The following is a 23960-nucleotide window of genomic DNA, read 5'->3' on the forward strand; positions in this document are numbered from 1 at the left end:
TTAATGAAGTTCATACTAGATTTTGAAGTGGGAAACAAAGTTGATGCTTGAAAAGGAGAAAAATACTGCAACAAAATGTGCTATTTACTCAATAGACTACCAAATCCTTGATTCGTTACACAAAATCAGTTGATTTGAACATGCAGAATTTGGAACTGTAAGTCTACCCTAAAATCTGGCCAAGTGTTGTTCCAACATTCCCTCAGTTTTCAACAGATTATGAGAGGTCAAGGAAAAGAATGGCAGAAGGAAAGAAAATTGATGGAATATGCTGGTGGCACAACCAATGCAATAATTGAGCTTTCATATCTGCTCAACTTCCCCAAAACTCTTCCTCTCAGAAGGTGGAAAAAAAAAGATTCTTTTAGATGAAACTCTGAGGAGGAGCTGATAATTGGAGTTCATGTGCGGCTTGAAAAAAATCTGCAGCTTGAAGCAACAAACCTTCCATTTTGGAGAGCACTCCAAGGTTGAACCATGCTTCATGGCTTGTAGGATCCAATCTTACAGCATTCATCAACAAGCTGCGTGCAATTGGAAGTGATTGGTTACCGCATTTCATCAATACTTCTGCTGTTGAGATGATACTCGGAATATAATCAGGATCAACCGATAGAGAGACAGAGTATGAAACAAGTGCTTCCTTGTGTAACGATCGAGCCTCAAAATACTTGCCTGCAATGGTTTTGGTTCAGTTTAACTTATATTGTAGATATTTGCCAACCATTTCATTACAAAAGATGCAATTAAAATGATTGAAAAAAATAGTTCTACCTGTTGAATGCCAACCTCTGGGGCAATGAACATTTAATGTTTTGGCTTTGTTCAGGCAAATTTCTGCATCCGCCCAGGAAGCAAGTTTTGAATATATGGCAGCCAAATCCTGCCAGGCTGCCCGTTCTAAGTCACGTTCTGCCGCTGCCTGCAAAAGAGAGATTTTAGAAGCTGTTGATCTCTTCCTGATGTGGAAAAGGGTCGCAGGAAAGATTATCAGGGCGTGCCTAACTGTACCATGGAGTGAATACAAACATAATATAGAAACAATTTAGAGTGGGGGCAAAACCTCTAGTTCCAAGTCCTTGGATTGGTTAAGGTTCGTAGCCTGAAGCTGAAGTTCATCTCGTGCTTGAATTAGTGCTAGCAAGATTCTGTAGGTTTCTATTGCTTGCTTTGGCTGTTCCTGAGCAATTTTGAGGACAGCTTTCAATCGAAGAAATTCCAATTGATCCATCCTCTCAGCTTCGTCCAAAGCAAAATCAACTATGGTTTCAGCGTCCTTGAGTCGCCTCTCAGCTGAAAGTATGAGGGTCAAAAGCTTCCAACCTCTTCCGGAACCATCAGCCACCATATTTGAGTACGCCATTGCACTGTAGAAGGCAACATCAAGATTTCTCTGCACAGCATTTTCCAAGCTAATGTTGAACATTACTTCTGGATCATGCCTCCTACCGAGAGAAGAAACTCTGAGGGAGTTCAATGATTCTTTTTGGAAAAGAGTTCTTTCAGAGTCTGATACAGATGCTCTGGCTGCATTCCCATAGCAAACACCTAAAAATTTGTGGGATTCAGCATTGAAATGTTTACTGTGTTCACTGGCCATATCGATCATTCTACTAGCACATTTTATTCCATCACGTGCATATTTTGTATCCTCTGAACACAATTTTGCAAGCAACAAAAATGAATGAAAATGGGGCTTCTGCTTTACTTCAGAGGAACCGCAAACTTTCATTAGAAGGTTCAAAGCTGTTTCATTCTGTCCTGCCGCATTGTAACATAGAGCAAGAAAGTACCACCTCTCAGCTCGACTATATCTTCCAGGAAGAATCTGCTCCACGTGCTCAGCCAGTAATTCAAACTGTCTTGTGATAGAAAGTGCAAAAGTCAGATGATTCATAATCTCTGGATCCCAGTTTATTTCCTGCGTCACCACTTTCCTCATGAGTATTAGCAACAAAAGGATTGCTTCTTCTACATTGTTTTTAGGTGTTCTTGGACCGAATACATAAAACTTAAGGGGAAGGCTTGCTTCAACACCTCCGTAGAGTAATGTGCCAGCCAATTCTTTCTCTATGGCAGCCAACTTGTTTGGATCTAGATTCCATGGTTTAACAAGGACTCGGCGGTAGGCGTTTATGGCCTCGTCGAGATAACCACCCTTAATCCACAAAGTAGGCAGTAATTCCAAAGCTTTGTGTAACATTTCCTGAAATTTGCAGTCTTCGCCAATAAACTCGGGCATTCCATTAGGCAGAGCTGATTCCACTGTATCAAGAATTATCCTGCATTCTTTCGCAGACTCTGATGAACAAGAAAGAATTATGATCAACATCACAGTCAGACTGATAAACAAGAGAAATTGTAGTATCTATTGCATTGTTCATCTTGCTAACCAATCATAACATAACGCTGTTACAGAACATTGTCTTCAAAATATGACATAAAACTATAGTAAGAAAAGTGAACAAGAGCAATTTACCTATATATCTGCCAAGTTCCTCCAGTGATTTTGCCTTGAGTAAAATTGCTTCAAGTAGTAGGCTAACAGAATGCATGGACAGTACACCAGTAGGGGGGGCACTGTCACCTTTAGGACGAGGTTTTTCCTCTCTTATCTTTTCGGTGATTGCCTTAACCATTCTTGGCGTCAAGGATCTAATGTCTATACCTTGAAATACCTGTAGGGCAGCATCAAAATTTCCTCTTTGATATTCAAGCCTCCCCAGTAAAGCTCTGGCTTCCTAGTTTGAAAGTGGACAGAATGTATCTTATAAGACGATGAGATGAAGCCAAGAAATCAAGAAAAGATGAGTTTATTTGGTCAAAGAGATTTGAAAAGAGAAATGAACGCACCTCGTAGTTTAATGAGAGGGCTTCTTTTAAAGTGGATTCAACTTCATCTACTTGAGAATCTTCAAATTTCAAATCCCAGTCTCCAGTTCTCGAGGAAAGACAACTGGCCGAGAAATCCCTCGTCGCTAGTGACTCCGGGGACTGTGGTGGCTCTTCGAACTTGAATTGCTCTCCTGAACAAGCGCACAGCATCTTTTCCAGAATGGTCTTTGCTAATAATGCGATGAAATTCACTATATCAGGTAATTATTCGAGTTCAATCATGAACGAATTCTAGCGATTCTACAGAGTAATCGACTAAGAAATACAAACGTTGGGCAAAAAGGGTACTGTTGAGTGGTCTTTGAACTCTAGGATTCGATTTTCGAGTAAAGTAAACTGGAAAAAAGGACCTTTGTTTTGCTTTTACCGTATAGGAAACGGCGTGGACAAATTCTGCAATGAAATAGTGGGAAGACGATGGAGGAATAGAAGCTCAGTAATACAAACTTAGGGGCAAACTGTAATGTTTGATTAATGACAAAGAAGAACGAGACAATAAATGCGGGAAACAAGAAAGAAGATGAAATGGACGACACGAGCAAGAAGACCATCGCATCTTTTTGGACTTATTCCTTCAAAAAAAAAAAAAAAAAAACAAAAACAAAAACTCCGTGATTTTGAAATGGAAACACACCAACGTGAGAACTTCCACTCTTTCCCCAGTCTCTTCCTTTCTATTCCGAGCCTGAAGCGATTGGAGCTTCTTCATTCAAGACCATCCATTGCGAAGCATGTGAGATGGTTTTCGAGTTTGAGATCTGAGTCATCTGCTGCTACCTTGACATGGCCTTTTCCTTTTCTCTCCTCTTTTTTTGTGTATGATGACATTATCAGTGCAGAAAGGTCTGTCTATGTTGGAAGGGCTTTGTGCCTACAGGGACAGAGCCGCAGATGCCTATGGATTCCCTCAGTTTACTCTCTCTCCATTTGTTTGAGGTTTGATGGGTTCCATTTTTCTTTATTCTTTTCATTGAAAAGTTCGTGGCTTTATAATTTATTAAAGTAACCCAGATGGCAGAAACTGTAAATTTATTCTCTACATACATTCAGCAGCAAAGACCTCGATTCATGCTATCCGACAGAGAGAAATTTGAAAAAAGAACTTGGATAATAGTTTATGATTTGGGGAAATTATAATCACTGACCATCAAACCCCATTAATGATAATCATCATATAAAATAGATCAAGCTTTCACAAAATACTTTAAAAAGCACCAACAATTTCTCACCTATTAGTTTAATTCCAAGTGCCTTCCAAACAGTGGAGCAGAAAACACCAGCCAGAGGATGAACAGCACGTGATATTCCACCTGTCAGATTGAATCGAATGGGCGTAATGAGTAATCTCTGTGCAGCATTAAGAACGAGAATCCAGTAAAAAGATAAATAAATAAAATATCACTTGGGCATTTAAACAAACATCTGGCGTATGCTTGGATTATGGTTGCTAATCACTTTTTGACTAATCTCTGAACTTCCTTCCTGTTCTTACAACTTTTTGTTTCCAGACGTCAAAAAGCACAAATCGATGCACAAACAGTGAAATAGACTGATCACTGCCTAAAATGGCGATTCAAGTTTCGCCCTCATTTCTCCTCCGCTTCAATGCTCCCACTCAATCGGTTTCTTCAGACAGAGCTCCCTGTGGCGAAATGGCGATACACAATCAGTTTTGTCAACATTTCGAAAACAAACGAAGATCATTATTAATGCGCACCAAATGGTTTGGGCCGAAAGAGGCGAGAAAGAGAGAAAGAGAGAAAAACCAAGAGAAGTGGGTCTGAGATTTGAAGTTGTCGCTATGCGCCCACATTCTACAAAATGAGCTTCAGTCCAGCGCTCTGTAACTCAGAATCCTTACAGCTTTGAAGAAAACAGAGAGCCCCACAAACCCATTAGTTTTGAACATTAGCTGTCGATGATCGGCGCAGCATCTTCCCCAAATTTGGTAGAATTACAATGCACAATGACACGATTGAAGCTTTTGGACCATTATTGCCAGGAAATTATGTGGGGGGTTATTATTGAGCAAGAATTTATGTTTGTACCGAAAATCTACCACTATAATAATGATTTGGAGGTGGCCCAAGAGGCCTAGCAATCTGCGCTGTCGATCATAGAGGTATAGGAAGGTGGTTGCAATTGCAAGTCCCGCTGACAGTTCACGTGATGGAACATCAGTTTCAAAGGCTTCACTCAAACTTCACTTCGATGCCATTGTAAGAAACAATTGTGACAAAAAAGAGTCGATGGTTTAGACTTCACTTCATATTTTAAGTCACTCCATTTTCAATATTCTTGATTTCTTTTGTACATTTCAGAGAAAAGAAAGGTTCGGAAGTTGAAACTGACAACCTTCTTACAGCAACAAAAGTTTCTAATTTGATGGCAGGGAGGATTTAGTTTTAAATGCTAAATTTGAGCCCAGAATTACTTGAAAAAATTTTGAAAAATTGACAACAATAAGATGCTGTTCTTTTTCATAGCTTCAAAGTTAAACGTATTTTTCATAAAGTAATTTTCGAACCTTCCACTTTCACATTAAAAGTAAGAATAAATAAAATAAGATTTTCAATAAATCGATTCAATTATTTTGGTTTCATTCAATAACTTACTTTCCAGGTTAGACGCCATTAAAATTTTAATCAGAAACCACCCTCTAATTTCAATAATGTCTAACTGAGTAATTATCTTTTTGACTGAGTAGTTATTTTCTTTTTTCTTTTTTCTTTTTTTGACTGATTAGTTGTAAAAATTTAATGCGAAAACTATACTAAAAACTTTTCATCCCTAAACTTTTAAAAACAAATTCATACATTTCAGCACACATTCTTTAATTAAATTCAGTACAAGAACTATTGATAATATAGTACTAAAATCTTTTATATAAAATTTAAAAAATATGTGAGACTAAAGATTTAAACCTCCTACCTTCAGTTCAAAGTTACAATGACATAACACTTGAAAAACATAATTTTACAAGATTTTGTTCACTAGGTATTATTAGGTAAAGAATCAATTGTGTAACGACCAAGCCTCCCAGTACGATAAAGATTCAGAAGTTTAGAAGCAACCTTGATAGGAGAATCATTGTCAAAACCCATAGGAACGTGCAAAGCTTTGTGCAGAGCAAGCAATTGTGTCTCAATAAGATTTCCCATGCCCTTTTCATCCTCCAAATTACCATCAAAAGTGGAAATGGTCTCAAAGAGAATTCTACGAACATCATTTACAATAATGTCCTGCACGGACAGCCAAGTGGCATTTTACCAACACTGCCATCAACTTGAAATGTATATAATATAGTATGTTCTTAAGCCTACTGTCGGGCTGTTAACTTTCTAACTTACCAGTTACTTCTATTACAGATAATAAGCATATCGCTGGTTTGACAGGTAACCTTAAAAATTTAAAATCAATAAGCTACTTTAATAAGGAATGAACTGTTGAGGCTCTCTAATAAAAAGACTTCACAATCTTTATAAGATATATGAGTCAATCCTCTCATAGACAATTGGTTTTGAGAAGAAACTTCATATTTATCTAATAGGTATCAGAGTGTACGAAGTTCAAAAGGCATTCGGTCCAAAAAAGAAATTGGATTGACCCTAGAATAAAGAACTAAAAGAGGACAATCTTGAGGGGGCATGTTGAGGATCTCATATTGGAAAGATGAAGATGCCTCACAATTTTTATAAAATATATGAGTTACTCTTCTTGTGGCTAATTCATTTTGAGATGTAACTCCATGTTTATCTAATATCAACCACGTGTCCTCTCTCTAATAATAGAGGGAGACAATGTGAAAAGTAAAGACATCTACGTAGACTTTTAATTGCCAAATAAACATGCATGAATTAGGTTCAGGATACATGCATAATGCTTTTATACCTGCGTATGATCAGACGGATACCCCCTTTTCTGTTTCTCTAAACTTGAGCAAGCTGAACGCTCCAACAAGCTGTCCGTGGCAGACAAATTTCCCCACTTCTTATATTTATCACTTGAGTTGATAAGAGTTAAAAGGTACTGTACTACTACTTGCTCCCCGACTAAGATGTCTCTAATTGCCCCTGCCGTTTGGAGGAAAAACAAAACAGTAAAGTTTCAAGATTCTCAATCATCTTCAGTCTTTGAACTAGCACAAATGTTGCACTAGATTTTAAAAAATGCAATTATGTTTTATCACTTCATATGCATGTTTCAGTATCTTTCACTGGCCTAAATAATTTACGAAGGAAGATGGATGAATTGGCTACATAATACTATACCTGTTAAAGCAAGCTTGGAACAGACCTCGATGTTGAGAATCTTGGGAGGAAGAATTCCAGGGGTGTCTAATACATAAATATTGGGATGACTAGCTATCTGTAATTCAAAGCAACTTCAAAACGAAATTCAAAATTTTATGCAAAAATGAAATACACGTTATCTTTTCTTCTACAAGGAATAGATGATATTCATAACAGTAGTTCGATTTGATATCTTTTCTTGACTACCCACAATTAGAAATTTGAACAATCTGAATGAACATCTCAACAACTGAGTCAGTAACCAGAAGATAGTAAGACAACTTCACAGCCTACTACAATGTTGAGGAGACAAGTGACATACCTTCAAGCTGCTGATATTTTTTGTTTCACCAGGCTGCGGACTCACTATAGCATTCTTCAACTTCCCTTTTTCTGTGAGGTGAGCAGTTCTTCAAAATTTCACAATAGCTATTCTTTGTTATTAGATAAATAACAATCATCATTCATCCAAACAGTTCCAGGATCAACTGCTCTAGAAAACTGAAATTCTGTACAATTTAAGATATGTACCTGCTGCACTAATTCTCCCAATTTGATGCAGAGAGTTGGCAAGGGCCGACTTACCAACATTTGGAATTCCAACCAGCATCATCGTGGTGGCATGACTAGAGTGACCGCTCTTCTTCAATTCTCTAACTCTAGCTTGAAGAAAAGTCAAGAACTGTATGAAGTGAACCATCGTCATTCGGCAATCGCTATTAGACAAAAACAAATAAGTCCATTGAAAAGATTAAACAACTAATGGATTGTCCCACGGAGAGAAAGTATCAATTGCAAAATGGAAAATATAAATTACCTTTAGTAAGCACTTCATTTTGCATGAAAAACAAGGTTAGAGAAAAAAAAATGCACATATTGTCAAGACATCTTACCCTTGCTGCCACCATCATTTATAAGCCAGAAAAAAAAAAGGAAAATAAGTAGCTCAAACAAGATAGCAAAATGAACACAAAAAGATTACACCTTAGTTCTTTACCTCCCTAATATTCTCTTTATTATGGGAATTAACGCCATAAGAGATGCAGTTGTGATCTTCAAAAAATCGGGTCCAGGCCTATTGATAGAGTGAAGTATAAACATGTGAAAAAATAGATACTGACTGATAAATCATTTTGAATATGATTCAAGTCGTAAATGAATAAATCACCTCATAAATGGTATGTCGACGGTGTAAAATGTTAGCTAAGTACAAATCTCTTTCATATACTGTATTGTAATTCTTTCTTTTCATAAGAAATAAATAATTATTTCTATCCAAAGAAAATCGCAAGGTCAAGTAAGTGACTGGGGATCCGACTTAAACCAAAAGGGGAAAAAAAAAACTCTTAGATATGTGAAAATCATAACAATGAAAAATTATAAAACCCCTGGGCGATCATTGATTGTAACTTGGACAAACGATAACTTCCATTCCACAGATATTCCATTCGTATCTTATGCTCTTCTCTCCCCCAAATATCCCACAAGATTGTCATTATTGTGTTCTTAAAAAAACTAGGAGATAGACATCAGAAGCATATCACATGAAGACTTGAAAGTAACGCCCGGAGTAAAAGCTAAGCTAAAATGACCGAAAATCACGGAAGTTACAGAAGTTCCGAACCTCTGTTTGTGATCGATCCGCCAGGTCCGTCTTGTTCAATATAATGATTCGTTTTGATGATGGTGGATAATTTTTCGTGAGTTCATATTCAGACGTCTTCGGAACCTGAAAACATAACAAAACAAAGCAATAACACCGAGAGGAATAGTCAAATATTTTCAGTGATTCTTTCCCCCCAGAATAATAAACGTATAATTTTACCGAAGACGAACCGAAACACCACATATAGGAATAAACAAATCCAGGTTTCCGAAAGGATTGAACCTAAGAAGGTCACAAATAGATGTACCAAAGCTACGAATTGAGAAGACATTTCAACGAACACTTGAAATGTCAATACGAAATCAAACAACATGCAATGAAGCGAGTAAAAAATAGTAGGAGCTTGCATACCCTAGCATCTCTAACTTCGAGAACAAAATCGACTAGTGGAATTCGTTCGACGACAGCGCGAGAAGCAGCCGCCATGTGAGGGTCGTACCATCCGCTGGAGATGCGGCTTCCGATAGCCGCTTCGTTAATAGCCGAACCTATTTTTCTCATCAACGTTGCCGCGGCCATTTTGGCTCCAAAACTTCAAAATCGACGTGTAGACTCGAAAGGTTATATGGTCTTTCGCGGGTCGAAAGAGGGATCGTCTACGACCGAGTTCAAGTATCCCTTAGATAAATTAGAGAAAATATATTTGAAGTTTATACTTCATTTTAAAAATTCTCTACTTCTTATAAAAGTTGTATTAATATTTAAACTTTAAAAAAAAAATATAGTTCATATTTATTTCAAAATCAGTTTTTAACTTCCAAAAATTACATTAATATTTTAAACTTTTCAATTTGGAGATACTAAATTTTTGTTCCTCCTTCTGTCATTCAAATCAATAAAAATATTGAGTGTGGATTATGAAATTCCCACGTCAGCTAATTTAGGGAAGAATTATGGGTTATAAGTGATGAATACTAACTCCATTGGTATGAAGCCTTTTGGAGAAGCACAAAGCAAAGCTATGCTTATGCTCAAAGTGGACAATATCATACCATTGTGGAGAGTCGTGTTCGTCTAATATTGAGGTCAATAATATATAACTTTAACATATATAACAATCTACTATGTTTATAGATATATTGTTTTTAGTGTATATGATCATTTTTTTCACGAATTGGTTACCCAAAGCAAAGTCATGAAAGCTTATGCTCAAAGTGGACAATATCATACCATTGTGGAGAGTCGTGTTCGTCTAACATTGAGGTCAATAATGTTGGATGATGGAAGTCCCACATCAGCTAATTTAGGGAATGATCATGGGTTTATAAGTGAGAAATACTAACTCCATTGGGATGAGGTCAGGGAGAAACCCAAAGCAAAACCATGAGAGCTTATGCTCAAAGTGGACAATATCGTACCATTGTGGAGAGTCGTGTTCGTCTAACAAATAATATATAACTTTAACATATATAACAATCTACTATGTTTATAGATATATTTTTTTTTAGTATATATGATCATTTTTTTTTTCACGAATTGGTTAAGTAACAATGCTTCTTGGAAGGATCTGAAGTTTGGTTTCGACTCTCCATGGACCCATAATAATTGAATAAGCTATAATAACCCTGGTCAAACTGTGAATGGGCCAACTTTGTCCACGTGTCCTATTGTTTGTAAATGAACAGATTTGATTTTATTCTTTATCAGCTATATATCAACATCCTAAGTCCGTGTTGGGCAGCCCAGGTTGAAATATGAAATGTGGCGTCCCGGAACTCATCTCTACCGAACTGGTACAGCTGCAGCATCTTGGGTTTGGCTGTCTACCGAACTAGTACTCCAGTGACGTTGAAGTTGCCCTGGTAGCTTAGCATGCAAACCTGCAGCATCTTGGGTTTGGCTGTCTACCTTTCGTTTATCGACTTGGGTCTCTTCTATAATCTGACATTATAATCCCGGCCAGCTTTTTTTCTTTGGAAAGAGAAGCAGCGTGCTACCCCAGTAACAACGTACAGACGAGAGAGGGACACGAGGCCGTTAACGATATTAAAAAAAAAAAAGTATACATTGAGAAAACTTTAATATTTTTTTAATCTAGTACAAACTAATAATTGAAACTCAGTTGAAGTTTTAGAGGTCAGGTAGCCGTGGCGAGCAACTTGTAGGCATGCGTCTATGGAGTGACAGAGAGGAGGCAGAAGTAAGCAATTTCTGCCTTTGTTTAATTGTACAAACGAAAGGGGAATAATTGACCATGTATTCACCATGTATAAACAATAGTTTCCCCTCCCATTTGAATCCAGAGGGGAATATATATAGTACTTAAATATATTACTTGCGACAGAAAGGGCTCTACAACTGCAACCGAGCTCAACTTTTGAGCCAATGTCACGCCGAGAATATAGGAGCTCTTGACTTTGCCATCAACCTCAGAGTTGCCTCAAATATAGCATAGCAAGCAGTATCAGACAAAGAGCTCCATTTTTTTTGGTTTGGAGCAAGCTAAAATGAGAGATACGAGGGCGGTAACAGTCCAAGTACACCGATAGTCGATATTGTCAGCTTCGGTTATGTATAGTTGTCAGTTTCATAGTTATGGTTCAACCACAGCCTACGTCCACTGTTCACCCCACTGGAAGGTGGAGCCCATGTTGCTGCAGTCGTTTGATAGGGGGCGTGATGGCGTTAAAAATATATACTTTTAATTTGATTGATGCCATTAATGCGTAGGTGTATATATATATATCAATTATGTAATTAAGTATGCATTAAAACATTGATTAATTTATTAATAACATAATAAATACTCTCAATTCAATTAATTAAAAACAAATTATTGTTCACGATTTGTGCTTAATTTGTATCCACTTTTTGTGATTGGTTTGGATTAGTTCATTGTTTGTGATAATTAATTTTATGACAATTCCATTTATTTCCATAAAATATGACAGTATTTACATGCATAATTAAATATATTACTTTATTTTGCAATATCATTGCTAGCCTACCACCTTAAACCAAATCGTTTAGTAAGTTTAAAATGACTTTGTGATAGATAAAAATATACTTTATCTGACAAAATTTAGAAACTATTTAAAATATTAAAATACCTTGCTCAAATCTAGTAATTAATGAATTTTTTAAAAATATTAAAATATCATAAGAAGCTAATTGTTATAGATATTTATGGTATTTCTGTCCAACGTTTTTATGAAGTTGATAAGATGATAAAGATGCCGTTATCTTTGAGCTCCAGTTCGCTACGACGTGGGCCCGGATTACAAGTATAAAGGCAGCGCCATTGTGCCGCTTTGTCATCTTCATACCTCCGTTTCCGTAACTGCGTTTTTCAGGATTACGGATATGGAAATGACCGAAAAATCCAGAAGTTTTAAATATTTCTCCAAGTTCAGTGGATTCACCGTCGCCGCTGCCAAGCCGAAATGCATTATTTCTTCATCGGAAAGCTGTTACTTGCCAGAAATGGATCCCGGAATCTGGAGCCGACTACCTCCTGAACTCCTCGATCACGTACTCTCTTTTCTCCCTCTCAGAACCTATTTCAGCCTGAGATCGACTTGCAAGCGTTTCGATTCCCTATTGCATTCTCCTTGTTTCGTCTCTAAGCATTCCGATTCATCTTTCTCGTCCTTCCTCTTGCTGGCGCATCCTCAATGTTTCAGTCAGTTTCCTCTCTACGACTCTGCTCTCGGCACTTGGCGGAGATTGCCGCTCTCTCTTTCCGTTCCGCTTCTTTCCGCTACTCCTTCTACTGCTCTTCTTTCCATAGCTGACGGCCTCGCTTGTTTCTCTCTTCGCAATTCGTGCTCCTTCGTTGTCTGCAATTTCTTGACCAAATCGTCGAGACTGATCGAGTTTCCGTATCATCCATTCAGATTCGAGCTGCTCACGTTGGTGTCCGTACCCCTAGGGTACAAGATTTTCACGCTCTTCGCTGATTCGGCTTTGGTTTTCGATTCCAGGGATCACTCGTGGCGAAAATTCAACAATTTCGAGGCGATTCTCGGGGATAATCATCGCCAAGAAGCAGCGTGCTATAATGGCCATTTGTATTTTGTTACGCCAAAACCATTTTCTATTGTTTCCTTCGATTTGGATAGTGGCGAGTGGGAGGTAACCGATATTGTAATGCCTGAGGAGCTGACGTTTGTTAGATTAGTGAGCGATGGAGATAGGAAACTGTACATGATCGGTGGAACAGGGAGGAATGGGATCTCGAGGAGGCTGAGATTATGGGAGTTATCGGAAGAGGGGAATTGGGCGGAAGTTGAAAGTGTGCCACAGATGTTTTGCAAGAAGTTCATGTCGATTTGCTACCACAATTACGAGCATGTATATTGCTTTTGGCATCAAGGAACCATCTGTGTTTGTTGCTACACTTGGCCGGAGATTTTGTATTACAGATTTTGCAGGAGATCATGGCATTGGGTTCCCAAATGCCCTTCTCTACCGGAGAGATGGAGCTGTGGTTTCAGGTGGTTCTCTTTTGTGCCACAGTTGTACGCATCTGCCTGATTTATTCGTCTAAGGGAGTTCTTGAATCTGCAAGCGCTCAGCCTTTTCTACAGACACTATCCATTTGGCATGGCTCAAGGATTTGATTACCTAACATTTTAATCTATGATATGTATCTATTCAAGTTGAACTCAGCAAGCCGAAAATCAGTTCATCAAACTTACATTTTTGCAATCTATGTTCTTCTTGTACAATTTGAATACAAATTATACAAAAACGGAAAAATGTTTGGCTGATGAATGTTTGGGTCAGCAAGAGTTGGCTAAAAGATTAAGCAGGTTTTACGGACTTAGATTTATGAGAAGGGATCGCTCAAATATGCCATTAATGCAACAACACCCATAATGACAGCCAGATGCGTCTTTTCCAAGCAGCTGCTAAGGTAGGCCTTTCTTCATCTGTTTAATATATTGCCCCCACAAACTGTACGCCAAAACATACTTTCATATGTTTTTCGGAAATATGGCATTCGTAATCTATTCTTATAACGTTTGAATCCATCAAACTTTTTATTAGTAATGGGTGAAATTTTCAACATTGGTAGCTAAATTAGTAACGAAAAAAGCTTTGTTTATTATGATATGTGGTTAAATTTGATATTTAAGTAACGTGATGAGAAATTACTCTAAATCTAAAATTTCAAAGAATTAATAAATTTTGCATTTACCAATTTGATTATGACATTGTTAAGACGTGCTAATAATTGATTGTGGCCTGAGAGATGAGCAAACGATGCAATGAATTAATTTTTGGTCTAAAGTATATGCGAACATCCTCTACACATCAACTATACTTTATAAGTGAGTAATATATGTATATATTAATTTTTTTTCCCATAATAACCCCCACAAAAATGGGAGTAGAACTTGAATGGAACTGAAGCAAATAGGGAACCGAGGCTCATTTTCATTTACAACACGCCCAACGTTTCTGCACAATAAATATTAGCTCAAGGCACAAGGCATTCAGCCCATTAATTGACCTATTTTATCCCGATAAAGCACAAGACTTTCGGCCCACTAATGGACCAATTTTATCCCGATAAAAGCCCAAGACTTTCAGCCCATTATTTGACCCATTTATCCCGAAAAAGCCCAAGGCATTCGGCCCATTAATTTACCAACTTTATCCCGATAAAAGCCCAAGGCTTTCGGCCCATTCATTGACCCATTTTATCCGGAAAACCCAAAAATATCGACCCAATAATTGACGCACATTATCCAGATAAAAGCCCAAACAATTCGGCCCATTAACTGATACATTTATCCCAATAAAATCCCAACACCTTCGGCCCATTAATTGATACATTTTCCCCGATAAAAGCCCAAGAATTTCGGCCCATTAATTGACCCATTTTATCGCGATCAAAGCCCGACTTTAGGCCCATTAATTCACCCACCTCTTCCCGATAAACGCCCAACACTTTTGGGCCATTAGTTGACCCATTTTATCTCGATAAAAGCCCAAGACTTTCCGCCCACAAGTCGACCCATTTTATCCCGATAAAAGCCCAAGACTTTCGGCCCATTAATTGACCCACCTCATCCCGATAAAAGCCCAAGACTATCGGCCCACTAATTGACCCACTTTATCTCGATAAAGACCAAGACTTTCGGCCCATTACTTCACCCATTCATTTTCGATAAAAGCCCAAGACTTTCAGCCCATTAAGTGTCCCATTTATATCATTAAAGCCCAACACTTTCGGCCCATCAGTACCAATCTTTTGTCGATGAAGCCCAAGACTTTCGGCCCATTAATTGACCCACTTTATTCAGACAAAAGCCCAACACTTTCGGCCCGTTAATTGACGCATTTTATGCCGATAAAAGCCCAAGACTTTCAGCCCATTAATTGACACTTTATCCGGATAAAAGCCCAGGAATTTCGGCCTATTAATTTGTCCCACTACCCCGATAAAAGCCCGACATACGGCCCATTATTTGACCCATGTAATATCGATAAAAGCCCAAGACTTTCGGCCCAATATTTGACCCATTTTATAAAATAAAAGCCGAAGACTTTCGGCCCATTAATTTACGCATTTTATATCGATAAAAGCCCAAGACTTTCGGCCCATTAATTTAACCATTTTATATCGATAAAAGCCCAAGACTTTCGGCCCATTAATTTAACCATTTTATATCGATAAAAGCCCAAGACCTTCGGCCCATTAATTGACCCACTTTATCCCGATAAGATCCCATGGTTTTCGGCCCATGAATTGACCCATTTTATACCGATAAAGCCCAAGACGTTCAGCCCATTAATTGACACTTTATCTCGATAAAAGCCCAAGACTTTCGGCCTATTAGTTGACCATTTAATATCGATAAAAGCCCAAAATTTTCGGCCCATTAATTGACCCATTTATATCGATAAAAGCCCAAGACTTTCAGTCCATTAATTTACCCATTTTATATCGATAAAAGCCCAAGACTTTTGGCCCATTAATTGACCCTCTTTATCATGATAGGAGCCCAAGACTTTCGGCCCATGAATTGACCCATTTTATCCCGGTAAAATCCCAAGACTTTCAGCCCAGTAATGTATTCACTTTATTCCGATAAAAGCCCAAGACTTTCGGCCCATTAATTGACCCATTTTATCCCGATAAAAGCCCAAGACATTCAGCCCATTAATCAAATAACTTTATTCTGATAAAAGCCCAAGACTTTCGGCCCATTAGACTATTTAATATCGGTAAAAGACCAAGACTTTCGGCCCATTAGTTGGCCCATTTATATCGATAAAAGCCCAAGATTTTTGGCCCATTAATTATCATTTTATATCTATTAAAGCCCAGGACTTTTGGCCCATTAATTGACCCACTTTATCCCGATAAGAGAGCATGATTTTCAGCCCATTAATTGATTCACTTATTCCCATAAGAGCCCAAGACTTTCGGCCCATTAGTTGACCATTTAATATCGATAAAAGCCCAAGACTTTCAGCCCATTAATTGACCCATTGATATCGATAAAAGCCCAAGACTTTCGGTCCATTAATTTACCGATTTTATATCGATAAAAGGCCAAGACTTTTGGCCCATTAATTGACCCACTTTATCCCGATAAAAGGCCAAGACTTTTGGCCCATTAATTGACCCACTTTATCCCGATAAGAACCCAAGACTTTCGGCCCATGTATTGACCCATTTTATCCCGATAAATGCCTAAGACTTTCAGCCCATTAATTGACACTTTATTCCGATAAAGCCCAAGACTGTTGGCCCATTAATTGACCCATTTTATATCATCAAAGCCCAATATTTTCGGCCCAATAATTTACCGATTTTATATCGATAAAAGCTTAAAACTTTCGGGCATTAATTTACCCATTTTATATCGATAAAAGTCCTGGACTTTTGGCCCATTAGTTCTCATCTTCTTAATAAAAGCCCAAGATGGTCGGCCCATTAATTGACCCATTTTATTCTCGTTAAAAGCCCAAGACTTTTGGCCCATTAATTGACGCACTTTATCCCCATAAAATCCCAAGACTTTCGACCCAATACTGCAACAAAACAACCCTGTAACTTTTCGAATTCCGTCATTGCCACCATGTTTCCATGTTAATCGTCTGTAAAAAAGATATATATATATATATTAAAAAAAAAAAAGAAGTTAAATAACAGGTTTATAAATTTTTGGATTCGTATTTACTAAGCTTTTGAATTCTCAAACGTCTCAAAAAATTTCAAAATTTTAAACTTTTTATTTACACTTTTCTAAACTTTTATTTATTTATATTTTTATCTAATACATATTTAACAAATTCACAATGGTTAATTTGAGTGATTCAATGGGAGAAGGATATGTGTGGGTCCTACTTTAAGAAAATAGAATAGAGACAAGTAGAAGTAATTGATTATATATATATAGATATATATATTTCTCTTGCAGAAGGTTAACCATATTGATCATCAATGGCAGCTCATATGCGCATGTTCTTCTGGCTTTCTTTGATGGTCATCTTTTTGGCGCGCTCCACCGTGACAGAAACTGATAACTACATCGTCCATATGGACTTAGCCGCCATGCCTAAACCCTTTGCCACCCACCATAGCTGGTACTCTGCCACCCTTTCCGCTGTTCTTCTAGATACCTCTCCTCTTCGGACAACAACTTCTTCTTCCTCCTCTTTGCCTTCCAAATTGATCCATTGTTACAAGCACGCCATCAATGGATTCACTGCAAATCTCACCCCATCCCAGCTTGACGCTTTAAAAAACTCTCCTGGCTATGTTTCATCTGTACGAGATTCATCGGTTCGTGCTGACACAACTCACTCCTCTAACTTCCTCGCTCTAAGCCCCAACTCGGGTCTCTTGCCGATCTCGAATTATGGCAGTGATGTTATAATCGGGTTTGTGGATACTGGAGTTTGGCCTGAAAGCGAGAGCTTTAATGACGATGGGATCTCTAAAATTCCATCTAGATGGAAAGGAGAATGCGAGAGTGGCACCCATTTCAATGCTTCATTGTGCAACAAGAAGCTGATTGGAGGTAGGTTCTTTAACAAAGGACTAATCGCCAAGTTTCCCAATGTAACCATATCTATGAACTCCACACGCGACACCAACGGTCATGGAACTCATACCTCCACCACTGCTGCAGGTAGTTACGTTAAAGAGGCATCCTTTTTCGGTTATGGTCAGGGAACTGCAAGAGGCGTGGCTCCACGAGCACGAGTGGCAATATACAAGGCCATATGGAAAGAGGGTAATGTTGTATCAGATGTAATAGCTGCAATTGATCAGGCAATTTCAGACGGTGTCGATGTGATATCACTGTCGCTCGGCCTCGACAGAGTTCCTCTGTACGAAGACCCTGTTGCTATAGCCACCTTCGCCGCCATGGAAAGAGGTATTTTTGTAGCCACATCCGCTGGAAATAAGGGGCCTCAGTTTGGGACAGTACATAGTGGAGCTCCTTGGGTTTTAAATGTTGCAGCAGGCACAATGGACCGTGACTTTGGAGGTACAATTACACTTACCAATGGAGTTTCTGTTTTGGGATCATCTTTATTTCCTTTGAACACAGCCATAGCTTTGTCTCCACTCCCCATCTTCTTCATGGGGCAATGTCACAATTTGAAGAAACTAAAAAGAGTTGGATTTAAGATTGTGGTATGTGAAGATAGTGATGAGTACTCCTTAGATTTACAAGTTGATAATGTTCAAAGTGCCAAAATTGCCGTAGGAGTCTTCATCTCCAATATCTCCGATTGGGATAACTTAATCCAAACTTCATTCCCTTCTATTTTCCTCAACGCATATCATGGAAATGTCTTAAAAGATTACATCAACAGAAGCTCTAACCCAAAAGCAAGGGTGAATTTCCACAAGACAATAATAGGGACAAAGCCCGCACCGAGTGTGGCGCGTTACAGCTCAAGAGGGCCATCAGAGAGCTGCCCCTTTGTGTTGAAGCCTGACATTATGGCGCCTGGTGATGCCATTTTAGCTTCATGGCCACAGAACGTGGCAGCCACAGATGTGTACTCAAGGCCAATTTACAGCAAGTTTAATGTATTATCAGGGACTTCTATGGCTTGCCCACATGCCGCAGGAGTTGCAGCCCTTCTCAAGGGTGCACACCCTGGGTGGAGCCCCGCAGCAATTCGGTCAGCAATGATGACCACGGCCGATGTTGTCGACAATACACAAACATTGATCAAAGACCTTGGCAACAAGAACAAAGTAGCTACTCCTTTAGCCATGGGGTCCGGGCATGTCAATCCCAACAAAGCGATTGACCCGGGATTGATTTATGACATGGGAATCGAAGACTATACAAACCTTCTCTGTGCATTAAACTACACCAAAAACCAAATCCAAACAATCACTCGATCGACCTCGAACGATTGCGAGAAGCCGTCATTAGACTTGAACTACCCTTCTTTTATCATAACTGTGAATGCTAGTGATTCAGAGACAGGAAGAACAGAAATCTCAAGAGAATTTAAGAGGAGGGTCACCAATATAGGAGAGAAGGGAGCAATGTACAGAGCAAGGATGACACCCATGAAGGGGCTTGTAGTGACAGTGGAACCGAAGAAGCTGAAATTCAAGAGGAAGAATCAAAATTTGAGTTTTAAGCTGAAAATTAGAGGCCATGTTAGCGTTAAAAGAGAAAGTGACGTGGTTTTCGGTTATCTGAATTGGGTGGAGGTCGGAGGTGGACATAGAGTTCAAAGTCCCATAGTGGTGGCCGTGGTGGCCGGCCTGAGGTCGCATTGGAACTAACATATACCTGCATGACATGTGATTATTTCCTTATTAGGTAGATTCTTGAAGAAGAAGAAAGAAAAACAGAGGTATTTGGATTGAACCTTCAAAACCTAATCTATGAATGCCTTTGTCAAATTTAACACACTTTCTTTTTCTTCTTACATCAATCAAAAGAGACTTTTAAGCATTAACCACTATGTTAAAAAAAATTAGATTAAAGGTTAAAAAAATATTTAAATGATAATGAAATGAGATAAACTCATCCCATTTGTTAAAATTATTTTTTAATATAATATAACTGTAAACAAATAGTTATTCAAAATTTATGACATAATACATGTTGTTACATCAATTGAATAATATATATAAATCAGCAACAAACCCTTCTATAAACATATACAAATTATAACCAACTAAATATCGATTTATTTAAGTTTTATGTTTTTACAATAAAATATGGAACTCTTAATAGGGAAAGAATTTATTAAATCTTTATCTGCAAAGTTAGTGGATCTTAGCTCTTCATTTATCTCATAAACATATATATTACATAAATTATATCAATTATGAGGCCTTCTTCCACCCTTATTATCATATTACAGATTAAAGTATTTTTAAAGGTAAACCTAGTGGTGTTGTTTTTTTTTTGTTTTTTTTTTTTTTTCGTGCTTAAATTAGAATTTAATAGTTTTAAATTCTTGTTGTCTTTTTGGAGCTGGTTTTTGAATGGACGAAGTCAGAATATGTATTAAAAAAATGATAGAAAATGGCTTCTCCAACATAAAAGAAATATAGATTAAAATAATAAATGATTAGAAAAATAAAAATAAAAATAAAAAAGTCAAAAATAATTGGGTAATGATAAAAATATCTTTGAGAAAAAAAAAAAAAAACACATTTCATTGTCATAGCCTGATACTTGAATCTTCATTATATTTTACTATCGCTCTTTTTATAATCTCCAAATTTTTTTATAGTGTAAGAGCGTTTATGTTATTTCAGGAAGAAAGCTTTTAATATATATATATATAATTATATTTTTTAAAAAGTATTTTCTAAAGGAAAAGAGGAAGTGATTAAAGGGTGGATTCTTTTATTGGAGCACAAGCAATCCCATGCATCATGCTCAACATTCCATTGTATTTTAAGAAAATAAAAAATAAAAAGATAAGCCCACTCTTCTTTTATATGAATATTGTTATGTTGAATTATTTCAGTAACCGAAAATATTCCAACTTTTAATTTGCCCAAGTGCTTTAATTATTCTATGATTCATGTCTTTTATCTATCTTTTTCTTTAATTACAAAAAACTAAAAATAATTTTATTTAATCATTAAAGATAAATAACATACTTCAAAAGTGATGTATTAAATTAAATATGACAATATTGAACGATTTGAAATTTTTTTTAGACCCACTTACATTTTCATGTTTGATAATATTCCATTATCTATTAGCTTTAATGTTGTTTTCCTTGTTTGTTTTGTTTTGTTTTCTTATGTGCCATCAGCATCATTCATTTTATTCATATATGTTTTTATTCATATATGTTTTGCCACCATTTATTTAACAATTTCATATTTAATGGATTTTTATTTGTTTTTTCGGGTAAGTGGAGGGCTGTTCAATTGGATAACGAAGAGATGGTAATATTGCGAGGAAAGAATTATTTTTTTAGATATAAAAAAGAATTTGGTTTATTTTTTGGGAATAATAAATAGAGTTTGATTTTTGATGATTAAATGTCATTTTCGATAATTTAGAGATTCTAAACCAAACATTATTGGTATTATCCAAGTGTTCACCATTAATTATTCAACTTCTCTAAAATTTGTAACAAATTTAGCAACTTTTTCTTCTTATTTGAAGAATTGTGTAACGGTAAGAGTTGGAAGGATGAAATTAAAAAATTGATTATATATAAGTCGAATGGTGTCGAAGTGATGGACCGAAGAAAAGTGGCTGGCCTTCCACAACCCAATTACCTCGATTAACCAACCTTCTACGCACGCGTTTAAAGACGCCATCTCTCTCCCTCTCGCACGTGCTTCCTTGTGCACGTGTCAACCCGCTGCCCCAGACTCAGTCCAGGTGTTCCCTCTCGGTTGTCCCTTTATAAATCCCCCCTTCCCCCCCAAAGCCCTCTGAAACCTCCGAGTTCCAGACTCGCCCATAACTCAGCCATCCAGTCTCCTCTTTTTCTTGACTCGAACAACTCAAACCGCCAACTCTCCATCATCATTATTCCTTATTGGATATTGGAATTTCCAGGATTTCTTCCTATTTCTTTCTCCTTTTGAGTTTCTTTTTAATTTCTGGTTCATATCTTGCCCTGGGTTTCTTCTTTTCCTTTTATGTGTTGAGACAGGCAGGGGATTTTGTTCAATTCTGGAGATGGGGACGGAGAATCCCGTCAATTTTGCTTACATGGGGCGGAGCTTTGATGATCTCACCAACGGCGATAGTTCTGGGGCTTTTAGCGAGTGTAACAGCGATAGATCCGGGGAGTTCCCGATGGCGTCGTCCCAGAGTCGCCGCCTTTTGATTTCTTGTGCTTCTGATAACTCCGACGAGCTAATTCAGCAGCTGGTGTTGGACCTCGAGTCCTGTTCGGTTGACGAGCAGAAACAGGCGGCCATGGAGATCAGACTCCTCGCCAAGAACAAACCCGAGAATCGATTAAGGATCGCGAAAGCGGGTGCGGTGAGGCCGTTGATTTCGCTCATATCGTGTACGGATCCTCAGCTTCAAGAGTACGGCGTGACGGCGATTTTGAATCTGTCGCTGAACGACGAGAACAAGGAGCTGATAGCGGCGTCTGGTGCGATTAAGCCTCTGGTTAGAGCTCTCATGTCCGGAACTGCAACGGCGAAGGAGAACGCCGCTTGTGCTTTACTGCGGCTTTCGCAAATGGAAGAGAACAAGATAGCAATCGGACGGTCAGGAGCGATTCCACTTCTGGTGAATCTATTGGGCAACGGTGGCTTTCGCGGAAAGAAGGATGCATCGACGGCTCTGTATTCGCTGTGCTCGGTTAAGGAGAACAAAATCAGAGCGGTGAAAGCGGGAATCATGAGGCCGCTAGTGGAATTGATGGCCGATTTCGGGTCAAACATGGTGGACAAGTCAGCGTTCGTGTTGAGCGTGTTGGTATCGATGTCGGAGGCAAGAACGGCTCTGGTAGACGAGGGCGGAATCCCAGTACTGGTGGAATTAGTGGAGGACGGAACGCAGCGGCAGAAGGAGATTGCGGCGGTGATTTTGCTGCAGATTTGCGAGGAAAGTGTCCTTTACCGTACAATGGTAGCTCGTGAAGGAGCAATTCCACCGCTAGTCGCCTTGTCACAGTCTGGCACGAATCGCGCCAAGCAAAAGGTACGGATTCCCGGCCGAAACCTCCGTCTGTTATTCTCATGCCGGCCAATTGGCACAACTGACATGGCATTTCAATTTTCTTTTTCCTAATTTAAAAAAGAAACAATGGGTTCTAAGCCAAAGAAAAAAATAAATGGGATTTGGTTTTTGAGGTGGAAGAGAACGCTGTTCGGCCACGTCAGTCTGCTTCCTAGCTCTATTTTTTTATTTATAAAAAAAAAAATATTAATTTTATTTTTAAAAAGTAAATAAACAAAGACACCAAAAATGTGAGTGATTATTGGTTGGGTGCCTCCGTTTTAAACTCAAATTTATAGTGTCGTATCCAACTTTTAAAAACGTCAATTTTATTAGCGTTCATTCATATTCAATACTTTCATATCCCATCACCCCAGAGTTAGTGCAAAATGTTAATGCGTAGACTTGATTATATGAATATGAATGGGATTGAATTTGTGAATTGAAAGAATTGGTTATTTTTGTTGGTGAAATTGGGAACAGGCGGAGAAACTGATAGAGCTGCTACGGCAACCGAGATCCGGCAACTACGCTGCCACCACCTCAAATGTGTGTGTCTAATTTTTGTTCCGGCCACGTGGACGATGCAACCCCCCACACAACAAGACATCTCAATTACCCCCAACACACAAAAACCAAAAACCAAAAAAAGAAAGGGAAAGAGATGAGTGGAGAGAGGTTTTTGTTTGTAAATATATATATATATATATTTTCAAACTTTTTTTCTTTAATGTTTGTGTTGTGATATATTGATCCGAGTTTTGAGCTACTTTCTTTTTTCTTAATAATTTGAAAGCTTTATTTTATAATACGTGTAAATGGAATAAAGAAAGGGCAACCCACCCACAAGCCTAATATTCCATCTCTTTCTTTCCTTTGAAATCTGAATAAAGGAAGAAGAAAAGAGGCAAACCCAAGTTTTTGTTTTTAATTTTTAATTTTTAATTTTTTAAAAAGATGGCTGTATCGGTGGTGGGGCAATTCTTATTTTATTCGCTTTTA

At 38.0% G+C, this 23960-nt stretch overlaps 5 protein-coding genes across 14 annotated transcripts; 3 read left to right on the forward strand and 2 right to left on the reverse strand.

The window, feature by feature from the left end:
• Nucleotides 1-63: 63 nt before the first annotated feature.
• NPGR1 (no pollen germination related 1) lies at nucleotides 64-5342 on the reverse strand. Of its 9 annotated transcripts, none has more exons than XM_087128344.1 (8): nucleotides 4662-5342; nucleotides 4316-4537; nucleotides 4125-4205; nucleotides 2854-3060; nucleotides 2480-2741; nucleotides 1064-2301; nucleotides 775-922; nucleotides 64-675 (listed from the first exon to the last, which is right to left on the reverse strand). In XM_087128344.1, the coding sequence occupies exons 4-8, from the start codon at nucleotides 3043-3045 to the stop codon at nucleotides 365-367; spliced, it is 2151 nt and encodes a 716-aa protein (XP_086984470.1). In that variant the 5' UTR covers nucleotides 3046-3060; nucleotides 4125-4205; nucleotides 4316-4537; nucleotides 4662-5342; the 3' UTR covers nucleotides 64-364. The 9 variants fall into 9 exon arrangements, with proteins under 9 accessions (XP_086984470.1, XP_023546444.2, XP_023546445.2 ...); XM_023690676.2 differs by having other exon boundaries at nucleotides 4298-4537; XM_023690677.2 differs by having other exon boundaries at nucleotides 2854-3065; nucleotides 4662-5341.
• Nucleotides 5343-5762: 420 nt separating this feature from the next.
• Nucleotides 5763-9511, reverse strand: LOC111805566 (P-loop containing nucleoside triphosphate hydrolases superfamily protein). 2 transcript variants are annotated; one of them, XM_023690680.2, is made up of 8 exons: nucleotides 9205-9511; nucleotides 8812-8916; nucleotides 8185-8262; nucleotides 7719-7869; nucleotides 7510-7580; nucleotides 7167-7263; nucleotides 6787-6968; nucleotides 5763-6137 (listed from the first exon to the last, which is right to left on the reverse strand). In XM_023690680.2, exons 1-8 carry the CDS (start codon nucleotides 9370-9372, stop codon nucleotides 5889-5891), a joined length of 1101 nt encoding a protein of 366 aa, XP_023546448.2. In that variant the 5' UTR covers nucleotides 9373-9511; the 3' UTR covers nucleotides 5763-5888. The 2 variants fall into 2 exon arrangements, with proteins under 2 accessions (XP_023546448.2, XP_023546449.2); XM_023690681.2 differs by lacking the exon at nucleotides 8185-8262.
• Nucleotides 9512-11901: 2390 nt separating this feature from the next.
• Nucleotides 11902-13565, forward strand: LOC111805818 (F-box/kelch-repeat protein At5g43190). The gene has a single exon (XM_023691053.2). It carries the CDS (start codon nucleotides 12157-12159, stop codon nucleotides 13327-13329), a length of 1173 nt encoding a protein of 390 aa, XP_023546821.2. The 5' UTR covers nucleotides 11902-12156; the 3' UTR covers nucleotides 13330-13565.
• Nucleotides 13566-17257: 3692 nt separating this feature from the next.
• Nucleotides 17258-19591, forward strand: LOC111805454 (Subtilisin-like serine endopeptidase family protein). Its single transcript, XM_023690561.2, has one exon. It carries the CDS (start codon nucleotides 17258-17260, stop codon nucleotides 19577-19579), a length of 2322 nt encoding a protein of 773 aa, XP_023546329.2. The 3' UTR covers nucleotides 19580-19591.
• Nucleotides 19592-21692: 2101 nt separating this feature from the next.
• Nucleotides 21693-23669, forward strand: LOC111806043 (uncharacterized). Its single transcript, XM_023691379.2, has 2 exons — nucleotides 21693-22940; nucleotides 23442-23669. The coding sequence occupies exons 1-2, from the start codon at nucleotides 21960-21962 to the stop codon at nucleotides 23517-23519; spliced, it is 1059 nt and encodes a 352-aa protein (XP_023547147.2). The 5' UTR covers nucleotides 21693-21959; the 3' UTR covers nucleotides 23520-23669.
• Nucleotides 23670-23960: the final 291 nt, after the last annotated feature.

Source organism: Cucurbita pepo, chromosome 11 (genome assembly GCF_057944985.1).
Source record: "Cucurbita pepo subsp. pepo isolate OVF chromosome 11, ASM5794498v1, whole genome shotgun sequence".
Taxonomy (NCBI): domain Eukaryota; kingdom Viridiplantae; phylum Streptophyta; class Magnoliopsida; order Cucurbitales; family Cucurbitaceae; genus Cucurbita; species Cucurbita pepo.